We start from the raw sequence: 17,715 nt of genomic DNA on the forward strand, positions 1-17,715 counted from the left end.
TCTTTGTGGGGACTCTTCAAAGATGTAATGGTTTTTCTGTACACACTGTATATTCTATCCCCCTTACACTAACCCTACCCATCACAGAAAACTTTCGTCATTTTTACATTTACAATAAAACATTTTTTTAAAAACTCATTCTGTATGATTTATAAGATTGTTTTCTCATGGAGACCTTAATTTAGTCTGAGTCAATGTGCAAACAGGTTGAAAGTCCTTACCGGGATAGAAATACATGAACACACACAAGAGGAAAAATCTACGTTTATTTAGATTAGTTTATATCCAAAGCTCCCATTTGAAAGATATTGGACACTTTCTAATATTTATTAAACTAATGCTTGTTAAAACTGTAAATACAATGGTACAATAAAATCGGCATGCCTATGCCTATGTAGAGCAAAACTAACAATATGAGAGTTAAACTAGCATGACTTTCCAAACAATTACAAAAAAGGTAATCTTTATAATAACTTTCAATAACAAGTTAATAAATATAAGCTTAGATCAGTAGTTAATGTACATTCAAACATAAATATATGTGAATGCCATGAATGTACATTTACTAACAATCTGCTAACCATATGCTGAAAGTTGTTACCATATCTTTGATGTTATACCTCAAAAATGATACAATATTTACATTATAATTTGTGATGTCTAAAAGCACATAAAAATAGCACTATGTTAGAGGACCACAAGTATTAACAGATTTAGCAATGAGCTATGAATTATCCAATATTGGTTCTTAGGGGAAAGTTCTGTCTATGTTCATGAATTCGGCATCAGGATAGACCAGGAATCCAGAGAAGGTTGTGTAACGTCCCTGGTTGCTGTAAACGGCGTATCCGTCATCCTGCTGACTGTACAGCCAGACGCTGTCTCCTCTTTTTAGTGACAACAGAAGACTCTGACTCTGCATCTCTCTCCGCCGCGAAAGGTCCTCGTCGAACACCATGGCCCGCACCTCTCCTCTGCCCGTCATCAGCTTCACCGACAGTGCCCGACGAGGGTGTTTTCCCACAGTAAACGCAAAGTAGTATGCACCGGGGAAGTGACAGGTAAAACGTCCAGATGTTTTGTTGAAGTGGCCCCCTATGTTAACGTATTCCACGTCAAACTTGAGAGCTTCTCTTTCGTGATGGCCTTTGCTTTCTCCCAGCGCTGCTGATGTTCTTACCACTGAAAACGCAGAACGTGGTTCCTCCCTGGTTGTTCTTCTCCAATCATAATGGGCATCTATAGAGGGAGGACAACCTGGAAGATTGAGGCCTGGAGGAGACAGGTGGTTATTGAGATATCCAACAGACGATGTGGAGTCAGGGTAGATGAGATAACCGCTAAATGTGATGTATGGTCCAACGTTGCTGTAGATGGCGTAGTCGGGATTCTCCTGAAGCAGCAAATGGACCGTATCCATGGGCTTTAGACTGACCATTACACTCTGGCTCTGCACCTTGCGACCTAGGTTCCGGTATCCGTCGTACGCCATGGCCTGCACCTCCAATCCATTCTTCACCAGCATGACAGACAGCAACTTCTTCGGAAACTTTCCCACTGTGAAGGAGAAGTAGTACGCACCCGGCAGGCGGCACCGGAAACTGCCAGTATCTGGGTTGAAGTCATCACCGATGTTGACCAGAAGGCGGTCAAAGGTCACTGCCCGCTGAGTGCCACCCAACACGCTGCTGCTACGTGTGGCTGAAAAGGCAGAGCGCGGGCCTGAACTCATTGGGGTAATGTTGAGGGACACTACACAGCCCAGACATGTGACCAGCCCAAGTAAACAGGAAACACCACTGCTTGGTCTCCATAATGTCACGCCAGCTGCAGTAAAAAAAAAAGACATTATAATTATCAAAGATCTTCAATGTCACTTCTTGGCACTGTTTAATGAAAATGTACAAAAATATTTTTGTAAAACAGCTCCTATCTATATGAATAGGCCTACACAAAAAACATGAGAAACTGATTAGAAAAGACTAAATTGTCTTTAAAGTAGCACTAGGTAACTTTTCAACCTTCATAATATATTTTCAAGACTCTTGTGGTGATACATCGACTTACAATAGGTTGAATGACACGTCTGCCATAGCCTGATGGGGTCTGTATCGTTTTTAATCGTACATTTAAACTTCGGGTTTCGGGTAGCAACCCGAGAAAAAAAAAGAACTACAAAATTCGACTGCTTTACGGCATATACGGCACTTCCACCAACACACACACTTCCTTAAATTCAGACGTGCGAGCCCAACTTTGTTTGTCAGATAATATAGTCATGTCCGAAGCAGCAGAGACAAATAAGAAAGAAAAGGTTTTGTTGGAGGAAAGTAATAAGAGGAAACGAAAAAGTGATGGGATTAAAGGCAGGACGAGGATCAACATTGGACCAGCGTTTGCTCATCGACGTGAGCTGAAGGAGGCGTGCCCGACCGATGCTGTCATGGTTGTTATGGTGATTACCTACCACTCAAACATTGAACTGAAGTATCATATAGATTCTGTAAAACGGTAAACAATAGACTGCTATAATGACGCTGGCTTGTAAACATGAGCATCGTGATTATTTGGCGTTTGAAAAAAATAAAACCCATGAAATAATGTTCATATGACATGCTGAAACATATGCCAATGACTGTACCTGGGATGAAGACATTTCGCACGCGCCGCCAGAAGAACACCTGCATGTGAACTCCTGCAGTGTTCAGGGTACCTGTTAGTGCTGCACCAACCCGCGGGGACGCTTTTATGAAGTTATTCGGCCCGCCCCGCCCCGCCCCACTGTATATATTTTTACAACCCGCCGCGCACCCGCGACCATTAAATAGACATACGGGGTCCGTGGGTTATGAGACGACCCGCGCATCACTAGTTCAGGGCTATCAGGGTTGTCATGTCAACAAATGCACGCGTGATGGCATCCCCTGATGTAGGATGACAGAGCTTACGACAGTAGTTGAGGACATTATTTCCCAACTGGACCCCGAGAGCAAAAGTTGCCAAGTGCTGCTTTAAAAAGTGGCCACACATTTTTTTACTGTCTACAAATCAGCCCATATAAAGTAGTCTTAGATATTGTCTAAGTATATCCAGCGGGGAAATCTAATAAAAGTGTGTAATGTCTGAAAATGCCCTTTTAAGCAACTATAGGGAATATCCAGCCCAATATACACAGATCTGCATAACATTAAGACCGCTGACAGGTGCAGTGAATAACAGTGATTATCTCTTCATCACTGCACATGTTAGGAAGTGAACATTTTGTCCTCAAAGTTGTGTTGGAAGCAGGAAAAATGGGCAAGACAGGTTAAAATTTTCAGGTTAAAATTTTTTTTACCAACAGTGGTAAAATGGCGACAGGTTCATGGGCAGGGCAGCCAAGGCTCAATGATGCACATGGGGAGCGAAGGATGGTCCGTGTGGTCCAATCAAACAGACAAGCTACGGTAGCTCAAATTGCTTAAGAAGGTAATGCTGGTTTTGATAAAAATGTGTCTAAATACACAGGGCATTGCAGTTTGTTGCGTATGCATAGCCGCAGATCAGTCAGGGTGCCCCATGCTGACCCCTGTCCACCATTGAAAGCACCAACAGTGGGCATATCAGCATTAGAACTGGACCTCAGAGCAATGGAATAAGGTGGCCTGGTTTGATTTTATTTTACACCACATGGATGGTTGTGTGTATGTGCATCACTTACCAGGGGAACTCATGGCACCAGGATGCACTATGGGAAGAAGGTAAGCTGGTGGAGGTAATGTGATGATTTGGGCAATGTACTGCTGGGAAACCTTGGGTCCTGCCATCCATGTGAATGTTTCTTTGACATGTACCAGCTACCTAAGCATTGTTGCAGACCATACACTGGTGGCAGTGACCTCTTTCAGTAGGATAATGCGCCCAGCCACAAAGCAAAAATGGTTCAGGAATGGTTTGAGGAGCACAACGAGTTTGAGGTGTTGACTTGGCCTCCAAATTCCCCAGATCTCAATCCAATCGAGCATCTGTGGGATGTGCTGAACAAACAATTCCGATATATAGAGGCCCCAGCTCGCAACTAACAGGACTTAAAGGATCTGTTGCTAATATCTTGGTGCCAGATACCACAGTACACCTGGAGTCCATGCCTCGACGGTTCAGGGCTGTTTTGGCAGCAAAAAGGGGACCAACACAATATTAGGTCATTATGTCTGATTGGTGTATATTTATATATAGGGATATATAGACATCTAGTGGTTGCACCAAAGTATGACATGGTTTTCTTTCATTCTCCCATCAGATTGCACCAATCTGCCTTCTGTGCATTAGATTTTAAATAACTTGTGCTCTGTTTTTAACTTAAAAACTGTATTCATTGAAAAGAAATACTAAAATATTGTAGATTTAAAAATATGAATAACTTTATGATATTTGTATTATTATTTATGTAGATATAAACCCGATCACACATAAATCCGTATGAATAGTAAGAGTGTGCAATGTCGTGGAATGTATACGCCAAAACTCATTTTTGCGTGCATATGATACGCTGTTTTTCGCATGCATATGATACGCACTTTATGGCGTAAAACGCTAAACCATGATTTCAGAGGTAAATATTGTCTATAATGAAATTCCCTCAAACTACAAAATATTATAGAATAAATATTATCAAAACAAAATATAGTATATTCCTTTCATTTTAAAAGGTTATGCTTATTGTCTTTGGTTCACAAGAGTGACAACTAAAAGGAATAACAAATGGTTAAATAAAGTTTTTTTATCTATAGTCTTTTTTCACTTTAAAAAAAAAAAAACTTGATCTCTTGAAAAAACAACTTCAAAGTACTGCACCTCTGGCATATGAAAATGTGTAATGAACTGGTTAAAATGCCATATAACCATGCTAGGAAGTTAGGTTTAGCGCTGTCAGAATGAATTCTGTCATTCATATCAAGTGCTTAGTGGAAGCAGTAGCCCCTCTAATTCAGCTGGCATTGTCTGTTCACTGTGTGCACCGGGAAAAGGCAATAGATTAGACATTGGTTCATCTGCTCTTATGTGCTGGAACAAAGGCATATTTGGGAGGGAGAATTGAAACATGTCATGGGTGCAGATCCATGGGAGACTTCATGGTCAAGTGAAGACCCCGTCAGTTAGTAACAGATAAGGTTCACAGCAAAGACCATAATAAGACACATTAAGGACAAATTAATGAACAAGGGGTCGCTATAGTATTTCCACTAGTTTTGACTTACTGTGGTTGACAATCAGGAAAAGTTTAGGATGTGATGTTCCTCTGCACTTAATTTTTTTTTTTTTTTACTTTTATTACTGTTTGTAAGTGTAAAGTAATAATAATTACAAAATTGTCCCTTCAAACTTTTTTAATATGTTCCTTATGCACTCTTAACATAATAAACGTATAGGTTTCTTTATTAATCATGCAGTTATCATAAGATTAGGACCAGTCATAAAGTATCAACTTAAAGCATGTAAGATATTAGAGTCTAAGTTAACTCTCATCCTTACATTTGTATTACTATAGTAAAATGTGGACTATAACAATAATAGGCCTATCAATCTTAAAGTTTTAGCTAAGTTTATGCCTCATTGGAGTTGCTAATATTAAACAGGGGTTATTAAACATGTTGTTAATCAATATGAATGAAATATGACATACTATAAAAGAGGAAAAGTTCTATTGTCTACAGTTACTCTATATTGTAACACAATATCTGAGCATAAATCATACTGATTAAAGACAATAAGAAAAGTGTTCATACCTGGGCTAAGTATCTGAAGAAATTTCATTTCTGTGATGGCCTACTCCTTCAACTCCTGTAAGCTTCAGTTTGTACACCGCTGTGAAGAGGTCCAAAAGTTAATACTGTGTGGCATCTACTCTTACCAAAACCCACAGTGCCTCCCATGTTTAAATAAAAGAGGTATTAGGGGAAAGAGAGTGAGGGAGAGAGAGAGCGAAACAGAGAAAGAGAGAGGAGGAGCTTCATACACTTTTTCAATATCCTGCATCAAATATTGTATGATTTGAATCTTTTTTTTTTTCAACTTATACAAGTTGTAAGCCGTACCCTGGTTTTACAGACAAGGTTTAGGCCTAAACCTAGTCACAGACTAGGTTTTTTCTTTTTTTCTTTCTTTTTAACTTAAAGGAGCTTTCACGGACACACATTTTAAAATATAACAATGCCAGCAATGTTATTTTTTAAAAAAATTTTGGCACATTTATAAAAGCTATCTTATATTCCATTATGCTGACATTTTCCCTCGGTTGTGTTTATATCCCATTATTCAGATTTTTTCCCCCTCAGAATTGCAAGTTTAAATCCCATTTATTCAGATTTTTTCCCCCTCAGAATTGCAAGTTTATATCTCTTGTCTGATTTCCCCCTTAGAATGACAAACTCGCGAGTTATAAACTCCAATTCCGAAAAAACGTCATAGCCAAATGTCAGAATTGTGAGATAAAAATGCGCAATTCATTTGTTATTGATTATTCCGTTAAAACAATTATAGGATATCGCGTTTTGATCGATGAAAGCAGCATTTCCATTATTTTTTATTTATTTATTCTAATTATTGAAACAATATTATTCTGAGCACAATATACAATTACCATACGCGTAGTGTTTTGTTGTTGTTGTTTTTATGAGTAATCTTTCCTAAATAATAGTGAGTAAATACCGTGATGGTTTCCCTTACGAAACAAAAATATATTGCAGTAGCCTATTTTGGAAAATATCATCTAGGCCCAATACATTAGGCAATATATTCACGTATATGGGATTTAATATTTATATTCTCCAATATATTGCAATATATTGAAAGCGGCAATCATTTGTATATTTTGCAATATATTACAGGAATATATCATTGTATAATAACATCAATATATTACTCCATGTATTTACAATATATTATATATTTCAAGTAATATACTGGTAATTATATTTTCCTTTTGTATGGGTTATTTTTCTAGTGCATAAAATGCGCTTTTCCAATACAAAACTACAACTTCGATTTCATCGTCGTCATCATCATCAAATGCGCACGTTACCGCGTGCGTCTGGACGCAACGCGCCGGAAGGCGTGTGTGCACTGCGTCTCCAACGTCAATGCAAACGAAGTAAGAAGCATCGAGAGTCAAAGCTAAAATCCGCATTCAAGACAAGATGGCAGGGTTGCCCCGCAGGATCATTAAGGTAATCGTGAAGTGAGACACACTGCACATTTTTAGTCTTTCTTTTGTAATCATAACACCAAGAAATCCTCAAATATCATTTAAATTGTCAGCCAAAGAGAAGCGACAGCTGGTTTAGCGTTTGGCACTGTATTTGTTAGCCACTTCCGTTTCGGGACATTTGCTTGTATCCCGAATATGGGTGGGTTAAAAATACATCCACCGCTGTGAAAGATGGCGGAGGGCCTGTGTCTTATTCATTATTGTTTGGGGCTCAGAATCAAAAGCATGAAGAAATGACAAACGTTCCCATACTAACTGAAGTGTAATGAGAGTGGCTCGCTTGGCGTCATTCATTGCTTAAGCTCGAGCTGTTGTGTGTGAGCTCGCGAGCTAACCGCTCCAGAGATGGCTAGCTAGGCGTAAAAACTTGGTAATATAATCAATTTAAGCTAGCACAATTATTTTAACAGCGATTTAACATATATATTATATATGTATATCTGTTTTACTGCGTGCAGGACGGCTATCTGGTGATTTAGTGAAAGAATAGCATTAGCAAAATAATTCGTCTCGCTCGCTTCCTGTTGGCTAGGGAAGCTGTTGCAGTGCTTCTGCTAAATGAGCTAACGACTGCAGGCCCCAGACAGAAGAAATGTCAAATACAACACAACATGAAGTAATTAGGAAAGACATAATTTAATTTACAGTACATCCTAAATGAGAACTGTTGTTTATCTTCACAGAAAAATGTAACGTTGAATTAAAGCGAATTTCATCCAAAATTCATATTAGCATCGTCATCGTTTATTAAATTGTGTCGTCAAAAACAAAAGATGTCAGTCTAGAACATAGAAGGATATGTAAAAAAAAAGAACGAAAGTCTCCTTACACTTTCATTGTATGGAAAAATGCTCCATTTGTGTTCCACAGAAAACGTCATTCCTTTTTTGAACACAGGATTATTAGAAAATAATGACAATTTTATAAAAAGTAAATAATTTGCATGTGAACAGCCTTATGGCTAGTGAAATGACACATGCTGCTTCCTCCTGATAAAATCACAACTGAGTCATGCATATGTTCCCGCATTTTATCTAGGTAAAATATATGGGATACTGGCATACCAATTTGCTGTTGCATCTTTTGTGTATATTATCAGTAAGCGGTCTTGCTTTATGTTGTCCAGCATATGATTCGTATAAGTCGTGCATTTCCAGGATGTTTTGACCTACAAACACATACTTCCTCCGAAATAAGACATTGAAACAATTTTTCAAATTGTTGCAGTAGGTTTGTGTGTGAAATGAACTGACTGATGTGAGTGGGAGGGATGGGAATGCATTCTTTATGGCCTGTGCCCCAAGCACGAGAGCATGGCAGGGAGCCCCTCTTGTCTGTGTTTTCTCTGCATGGTTTTGTCTGTGGGATATCTGAAACATGTAAGGAATTTCATTCTGAGCACAATGTATATGCTAGGTTAATATAATCAAGTAACATAATCATGTAATGAATATGATAATATACAGTTAGAGAATCATTATTACACCATAAACCTCTCTAGATCGTCACATTAAGGTTCTGATCATTTGATCAGGGATTCATTGGTTATTATGCGCATATAAATGATTCCTTACATGGTTGTGCTATAGTGTTGTGGTTATACACACAAAAAAGTACTGTTTTTTCAGCAATGATACATTAAATGAATTGAAATTGACTGAAGAGTTATACTATTACTAAATATTTGTATTTCAATTATTAATCAAAGATTCCTTGTATTGATAATAAGAAATGTTTCTTGAGCAGAAAAGGCAGCATATTAGAATGAATGCAGGATTATGTGACACTGAAAACTGGGATAATGGTTGCTGAATGGTTGATTCAGATTACATAAAATCTTTCTAAATTGGTGGATTGATTTTTAATTGTACATGACAGCTTTTATAATTTTGGGATATATATATATATATATATATATATATATATATATATATATATATATATATATATATATATATATATATATATAATGCTAGATTTGTCCAGTTGAAATACTGGAAATGGAAGATTCTTTTTGAAGAGTCTTGTTTTACAGGCTCATTATCATATGGCCAAAGAACCCTCATTTTTTCAGGTTGCAGAACAGGTGTGGTAGCTTTTGGGAATAGGTTTATAACACCGAGATTGTTAGATCCACTTTTTGGTATCAGTTATCATATGCCAAGTAGTAGGGCTGGGATAAACGATTATTTTTTAAACGATTAATCTAGCGATTATTTTTTCGATGCATCGATTAATCTAACGATTAATTTTTCCTGTCCGATTCGGTTACGATTCGATTCGGTTACCGATTATCTACCCATTAATTGCCTAATAGCAATTTATACATGTTGATTTAATTATCTGAATGAAAAAACGAATTCCTTAACATTGCAATATATATTTATTGCTCTTAAAATTCCAAAGTAAAAGACTATACAAGAGCAATGCATTCAATAAAACCTTGAAAACATAAAGTAGGCCACACACACACACACACACACACACACACACACACAAATAAATAAGTATTAACCTCTATGTATGCAACTCAGCCTAGGCTATGCCCATCGATTAAATATCAACAAGTTGGTTAATCAAATCCGGGGACACACTGCAAGCGTGAGCGTCTCGGCTGCGTGGCGTGTCCGTTTTTGTTTCGGCTCACATGTTAACAGGTTGGAGTTTGCACACTGACTGTGACGCGCGGAAACGCGTGCATGCTAGAAATAGAAGAGCGCCTATTTTTCACGTGTGTTGGGAGCGTCTCCAGGCAAAATAGAATAGGAAAAGATGTTTATATATCATTTTGACACGAATACATATTATTAAATTACATTTTCATGTTTGAAAGTCTGTAGGTTTACATAAATGCAGATATAGGCCTAATTGTAATAATAAAAAACGTCAATTGTCGATTTTGAAAGATTGCAACTGTCAATACAGAACGAAATATTATGTAGCCTATTTTGCCGTCAATACCATAGATATGTGGCTACTCCCGACGTTTTCTTTGCTGTATCAGTAGGCTATTTATGTTTAACATTAGGAATAGGGCTTCCCTCCGCATCAATAGCAGCAGCAGCGCCGCGTCAGACACCCTTCTAGTGTGCAAAGGCAGAGAAAACGCCACGCAGCCCCGTGGCTGATCCGCAACAGAAACGCCACGCGCATCCGCGGCATGACAGTGAAAAAAGTTACATGTAGAGTGCATTATGGGCGCCAATATTCCGTTTAAAACCGGAATAGTCCTGGGATGAAACTGCTCACTTAGAGGATGGATACCCTCGGTCACATCAGCGCGATTAGACTTTGAACATTTTAAATTTAAAACAGCTTATTATGTAGGTAACGTAGCCAATGTGTCCGATGCTTTCACTTGATGCACACGTTTGTTTTTGTGATTAAAATACATCAAATATTACCAAAACATCTGTCTTCCTGTGTGCAGAAATTTGTTTATGTAGCCGTGACAACAAAACGCGTGCGCGCATGCCTGTGATGCTCCGTGCGCACCGCGCGCCAACCCCATAGACTGTGGCCAACCCGCAAGCCTTGCACTTCTGAAAGTCTGAGGAGCCACTCGTGTTGCTACCATAGATATACATAATAAATAATATACTTAATTACATAATATACTTTATTATGTACATCCATGGTTGCTACTACTCTCCGGCGCCACCATCTTTATTTTGAGTCTGACGAATCGACGCGCATATTTTGCGTCGACGTATTTTTTGCGTCGACGTCATCGATGACGTCGACGCGTTGTCCCAGCCCTACCAAGTAGGCAATCTATAAGGTGTAGAGTGGAGAATAGTACAGCAGTTCTCAGATGAACATTGTCTCCAGACTCAAGCATTCCACAGGTGATATCAGATTCTCATTAGTCATATGGGTGTGTGTTTCCAAAGGACTGTAAGGGTTAGCCCTGTTTCTCTCTCTTACTGAATACAAAGTGCCTGTCTTGATTGGATTGTAATGGATGTCAGTTTAACCCTTTTATTCTTGGTGTTAGATGGAAATGTTTCTGGAACATTAGTTCATGGGGTATAACCCCATGCTAAATGTTATTGAGCAGTGCAGCTACAAAGACTGATCGTGGAATAAATATTGAAATAGCGAGATACTGTCTTTTCTAATATGGTGCAAAGAGAGTGTTTACTGAAAACATTTATATTGCCTAACCAGTAACGTTTGTGGGGATGTAAGTCAGATCATTCTCTGCCCTACTGAAGGTTAAGGATACTGTATTATCTGTAAATATTATAGCTCTTACATTGGAAACTATAATAGGCACGCACATAGTTTGTATATATATGTATATATATATATATATATATATATATATATATATATATATATATATATATATATATATATATATATATATATATATATATATATATATATAAAATTGTATTTTTTGGTAAAAAATAAAAATAATTTAACCTGTTTAATCCCAAATTTTTTCTTGCAGTTTGAGTACATGCTATTTACTCCTTAGACCTCCCTAACGCACAAACTTTATGCCTTCTTTGGTTTTATGTTGGTTAAGTTAGTGAAATATATTAGGTTTTATACTCGATCACAATAGTGACTGGTGGGAAACGGCATAGTCAGAATTCATACTATTAGAATAAGTTTTAAGAACCAGAATTCTTCTATTAGACCTATATACACGTTTAAAACTTAAAATAACAATAAAATATACAACATGTAATAATGATATGGTTAGAATTTACTTCAAACTTATCTATTGTTCATGATACACATTTTTTTTTTTTTTTATGGATTTGGGTATGAAAATTGCAACCCATTTAAATAAATACAAAAATCTAGGTAACACGTTCATCTTTACTGAATTAACGTGTATGGCCAAAGAGAGTGTAAGAGGTGACCAACAAACCTTAAAAAGATCTAGGCACTTACATGTAATTATTACTCCTAAATATTTAAAATTATGAAGAGCAACTTTAAACATTGAAGCAGCAATTGGTAAATCGGAAAGTTTATAAGGTATATCTCATAGATTTAGATGGACAGATAGAGAGAAATATAGACAGACAGACAGAAGTATAGATAGATAGACAGAAAGACAGAAGTATCTTTCTGTGTGTTATTAATGTTTTAAAATTTCACATTTAAAGAAATCTAGTATTTTAGCATTTCTAACATGTATTCAAATGTAAAGCCTACAAATAAGTAAGCAGTTATGATCTGCAATACTTTACTTTAAGCAACTTTACTATTATTTATTTAAGAGCCATATAGGCACTTTGTGGATAATGGCATTACAAATGAAATTTTTTTTTTTTTTGTATATTTAATTAACAAAAATCCAACACCAAAAATTATTCATGACCCGTCAGTCCATCTATCTATCACCTTGCTGTACAGGTTTGTTTGCCATTGAAATGTGTTGATGCAGGACAGCCAGTTACGTTTTGGTTACCTGGCCATTGTGCAAGGTTACAAGGTGAAGTTGTACAGTTTCAATAACCAAAATCTGTTGTCACGGTGTGCATTATATGTTGGCTCTTTCTACTGTTTTGTTTACTCCAGTGTACTCGTCCATCTCAGTCCTTTGGCTAATTGCTAATTAACTGCGTTTATAAAGATGCCTTATGTTCCAGCCTAATTGATCCTATTTCCATGCATGTGTGTAGGAAACACAGCGTTTGTTGGCAGAGCCAGTGCCAGGTATAAAGGCAGAGCCAGATGAGGGGAATGCTCGCTACTTCCACGTGGTCATCGCCGGACCTCAAGACTCCCCCTTCGAGGGGGGTACTTTTAAACTTGAACTCTTTCTTCCTGAAGAATATCCCATGGCAGCTCCGAAAGTACGCTTCATGACCAAAATATATCACCCTAATGTAGACAAACTGGGAAGAATATGTCTAGATATTTTGAAAGGTGAGAGACCAGTTTATTCCATCTTCTAACATTTTTTAGATCATACTGATTTTACTCATCATGACCTAAACATGAATGTCTTAAGTTTAATGCTTTAATTCTGTTGTCATTAGTTTTTAAAATAGCATTTTTCACTTTGAGTTTAATCAGATTCAGAGATATTAACTAGATTTTCCATTTATCATTTATTCATTCTGAAGGGCCTTTTCCCAATATCTCACAGACTGATTCATTTTTATTCAGCAAGGATGCATTACATTGACCAAAAGTGATAGTAATATTATTTTTCTTTCAAATAATTTTTTTTTTCCCCACACCAAATCAGCATATTATAATCTCTGAAGGATCTTGTGACACTGAAGACTGGAGTAATTTATTCTCAAATCATTCACTGATCAGTGTGAATGCTAGATTTTACAATATCAATATTAAATGAATTGTCTTGTTTGTATGATTGTTTATGTTTGTATCTGATGGCCATATAGAGAGCATAGAAAATTAGAGAAGCGAATCAGCATCATATTTAACAATATTTTTCAAAATATTTTCTAAATCTGTACTGTTGAAATTTTGGACTGTAAAACTGTTAAATTATGTCTTTTTATCTTCCACTTTTGGGGGAAGTAGGTGATAAAATGTACTATATTAACATGTACTATTAAAATGAGGGAAATAAGGATCTTGTTCCTAGAGAAATGTTCCGAGTGTATGGGAGAGAAATGAATTAATGATTTCTGGAAGAGAATCATTTTATTTTTGACCTCAGAGCAATGGCAGTTTGAGTCTATTACATTTTATAGCTCCCTTAACTGACATGTACATACTGTGAAAGGTTTAATCGTTTAATCTCTAGGAAGACAGTGGATCTCAGATTACACTTTTGACCTCATAGAGAATGGTCCCTCTGCTCAACTGTACAGGGCTGGACTTGGCGCGTATGTAAGCTAACAGCTACTTTTCTCCTAATGCTCTTCATCTTGTTGATCTTTCTCTATGGCATGTCACACAGATAAGTGGTCTCCAGCCTTGCAGATCCGCACAGTGCTGCTATCAATCCAGGCATTACTAAGTGCACCCAACCCTGACGATCCTCTAGCAAATGACGTCGCAGAGCAGTGGAAGACTAACGAAGCTCAAGCCATAGAGACAGGTGGGTGCTGGTTAAATGTATTTAAAAGGATAGTTCAAGGAAGAAGAGATATTTGTCTTTTTTGCTAAATTCGTTTACTTAGTTTTTTGGGCGTTCTATAAGCTTTAAGAGGCTAGTGGGACTACTTCATTAGCCATGTTTCCACTTTGGGTACAAAAAACGAGCGTGCTAGTGCGTGCCAGGGCCAGTGACGATTCCACTGTTTCTGGAGCTTGATCGGGCCTAATCAAGGCTTCCTCTGGGCCAACAGCTAGGGGTTTTTGGCCCACTGAATACCTTGGTCCAAGTGGGGCCTGAGGAGTGGTCATGAACAAAGGCGGAGTCAGGAGGGTCAACACTGCTACTCATTTTCCATGTTTTCACATCAGGCTGTTCAGGTCAAACTCCCTTTCAGATACCAGCGAGTGTTTGAAATAACGTCTGATTGATCACCATATGAGGCAAAAATATATTTATATGCGATGCTAAAGACTACTTAAGCTAACCATTGGGATAATAAACACGCATATGATTATATATACCAGACAGCTTGAAGAACTTTGATTGTATAGTTATGCATTTATTTGGTTTCAGGTGTTATCTGTCTCTCCCTCCCATGTACCTTTGTTGATACTGGACTTGAACTTAGACCAAATGAATCATACATTACACTCTGTTATTAACATTTTACAATTTTGCATTTAAAGAAATCTAGTATTTGACCATGTCTAACATATTCAACGTATTCAAATGTAAAACCTACAAATAAGTAAGCAGTTATGATCTGCAATACTTTAAGCAACTTGACTATTATTTATTAAAGAGCCATACAGGCATTTTGTGGATAATGGCATTACAAATGAAAATGATTATTTTTCCGGCCACAAAATGACTCTAATTTGCCTCTTTGCTTTGTAATTCTCTATTTTAACCTTTATTGTTACACTAATTGTAATATAAATAATATAAATATTAGAAAAAAAATAATTTGAAGTGGTCATTAATGGACCATAATTATTGCACATAGTATTTAGTACCAAACGATCTCCTCAAAATATTCAATAAATATTACTAAACTAAAATATATTTATTTAACAACATTTATTTAACTAAAAAAATAATTAATGTGTATGGTCACATTTGACTGATAGCAAGGAATATCTCAGGGCTAAATACAAGGGCATAACATTACAATGTTGCATCTCTATCCCTCTCCATTTTAAAATGACACTGTAAATGCGGTTGATATAATAATTAATGCACACTATGCTGTACTGTTTTCGAAAAATTGCTGCAAATACCGGTATAGTGAAGCTAATGTCTACTCAAATGTATTGACACACCGCTGGTTTGTTTAGAAACTATTGACCATGCTAGCTGCCGCGAGATGAACGCATGTCGGAACTGTTATTCAATGGCTCTGGTTTGAACTGTTATGCCACACTAAATGCGCCAGAACGCTATTTGTTGTTTGAATTTCGTATTAAAACATTATTTTTAATGTAAAGTAAAATACTTTTTCATATAAAAAAAAAAATGGATTTTCTTGGCCAGAGTGAGACGTTAAAACGTAAAAGACGTCAAAACGTGTCTCATGACAAATGTGTGAGAGTTGGCAACGCTGAGACTTACGAGCACCCGACGCACAAGGTGGAGGGAGAGCTAAGGAAATGCAGATGAACGAATGTGCGTTTTTTAAATGGCGTAAAAAGAATGATGAAGCAATATGTGGCGGCTGGTGTTGATTCTGTGGCGGACTGCCACAAATTAGCCTATGTGTGGGAAACACTGGAAGCATGTTAAAGCCAGGTTTGGATTAACACTGCGGGGCTACTGGCCTGAGCTGATTTTAGCCTTAAGGTCCAAGATTATTGGCCCTGTCTAGCATGTGTTAGCCCAGGCTCTCACTGGACTGACAGTGGAAAAGCAGCTATTGATAATCCGTGTCACAAAGGACTTTTTATTCACACAACTGGAGTTGAAGTCAGCTTTGTGCTGAAGATGACAAGTAATTTATCTAAATAGAGTGTGAGAAAGCATTTGGGGGTGTATTAACTCTGTATTTGTTTGTGTTTTTCAGCCCGAACATGGACCAGGCTTTATGCCGGAAACAATATTGAAGTCTAGACATGTATGGGGGCACAAAAAGAGAAAAAAAAAATGGAAGTCAAGAGTGAACAACTCCATGTTCTGCCAAGACCTATTCATTTTCATGTAAAGGACACAGTCTTAGGAAACAAAAAAATTATGATAAACTGAAAAGAATATATTAACAAAAGTAAAAAGAAAACTGCAGACAATTTGTGATTTAAATGCACATTAGTACAAAAAACACGTCTTTGTCCTGATTCACTGCTGTTCTGATGCATGGGCAGATGATCTACTCATAAGGCTTTCTTTTACAGTGGTTGGGGAGGTACAGCCACAGACTTCTGCTATGAAGCGTGCATTAAAACTGACTGTCATTTTGTCTGTCCCATTGCGTTTTTTTTGGGGGGGGGATAACTTTTTATATTTCTTTTAACCTTTTTTCTTCTCATTGTTCTTTGTTAATGAGGAGCAGCAGACTAGCCAGGTTAGAACACAATTTGTCAGACCTACCCTCTTAGAAATCTTAGCAAAAAAGTATAGGTTCTTTAAAATGGAAAAGAGATTGAAACCACATGCAAACAGTAATTTCACCTAGGAAATGGTTCAACTGGAAAGTCTTTCTGCCATCACAGAAACTGTTAAAGAGGTAAACCCTAATGTAGACTTTGTTTTGGACTATGGGTAAGGTAGAGCTAGAGAGAAGGGAGATTTTGCGTAATATTTCTTTAGTATAACAAGTCAGTTATCGTATCCGGTTTTTAGTGTTTTGTTTTATCTATCTTGCCATTGTTGTACTAATTGCACTCTTGAAACTCCATTGCGTGCTTCTTTTTTTTTTTCTTCTTGTGTCCATCACAGTCCAGTGCATTGAGATTCATTTGTCTGTTTCTTCCCTTCAGCATTTATTTGAAACGCCAAGGTTGCAGGGGGCTGGAGACGAATGATGAATAGTGAGATTTTAGTACAGGGGTGAGGGGTGGGAATGTCAATAAAGATCAATAAAGCTTTGTCTCAATTCCCTCGATTGGTCTTTGGTTAAAATGTCAACATCAAATCTGTTTGTAAATTCCTGCTTTCTATAGAAAGGGGGAAAAAAAAGATCCTGCTTTATAAAATGTGATGACAACAGTCCACACACATATTTCTGTTCTTTCTGTAAATAAAATCTGTTGATTAATAAGAAATATTTATGTGGTGGTTTTATAACATTTCAATGACAAGCAGGTTAACTGCTCATTTGTTTTTCTTATTCTGTTCTCCTACCTTTCAGTAGGCTTTAATAAGAAAATATTCACAGCGTAAACTTTATTATTACTCCAAAATAACTGATCAATTACAGATTTATTTCATATGA

General features: G+C 37.1%; 2 protein-coding genes across 2 annotated transcripts; one reads left to right on the forward strand and one right to left on the reverse strand.

Annotated features, from left to right (window-relative positions):
- Positions 1-592: 592 nt before the first annotated feature.
- Positions 593-5,905, reverse strand: c1qtnf13 (C1q and TNF related 13). The gene is made up of 2 exons (XM_067419737.1): positions 5,766-5,905; positions 593-1,827 (listed from the first exon to the last, which is right to left on the reverse strand). The coding sequence occupies exons 1-2, from the start codon at positions 5,791-5,793 to the stop codon at positions 749-751; spliced, it is 1,107 nt and encodes a 368-aa protein (XP_067275838.1). The 5' UTR covers positions 5,794-5,905; the 3' UTR covers positions 593-748.
- Positions 5,906-7,050: 1,145 nt separating this feature from the next.
- Positions 7,051-17,547, forward strand: ube2na (ubiquitin-conjugating enzyme E2Na). The gene is made up of 4 exons (XM_067420325.1): positions 7,051-7,205; positions 12,895-13,141; positions 14,151-14,291; positions 16,351-17,547. Exons 1-4 carry the CDS (start codon positions 7,176-7,178, stop codon positions 16,395-16,397), a joined length of 465 nt encoding a protein of 154 aa, XP_067276426.1. The 5' UTR covers positions 7,051-7,175; the 3' UTR covers positions 16,398-17,547.
- Positions 17,548-17,715: the final 168 nt, after the last annotated feature.

This window comes from Pseudorasbora parva, chromosome 16 (genome assembly GCF_024679245.1).
Source record: "Pseudorasbora parva isolate DD20220531a chromosome 16, ASM2467924v1, whole genome shotgun sequence".
Lineage (NCBI taxonomy): Eukaryota > Metazoa > Chordata > Actinopteri > Cypriniformes > Gobionidae > Pseudorasbora > Pseudorasbora parva.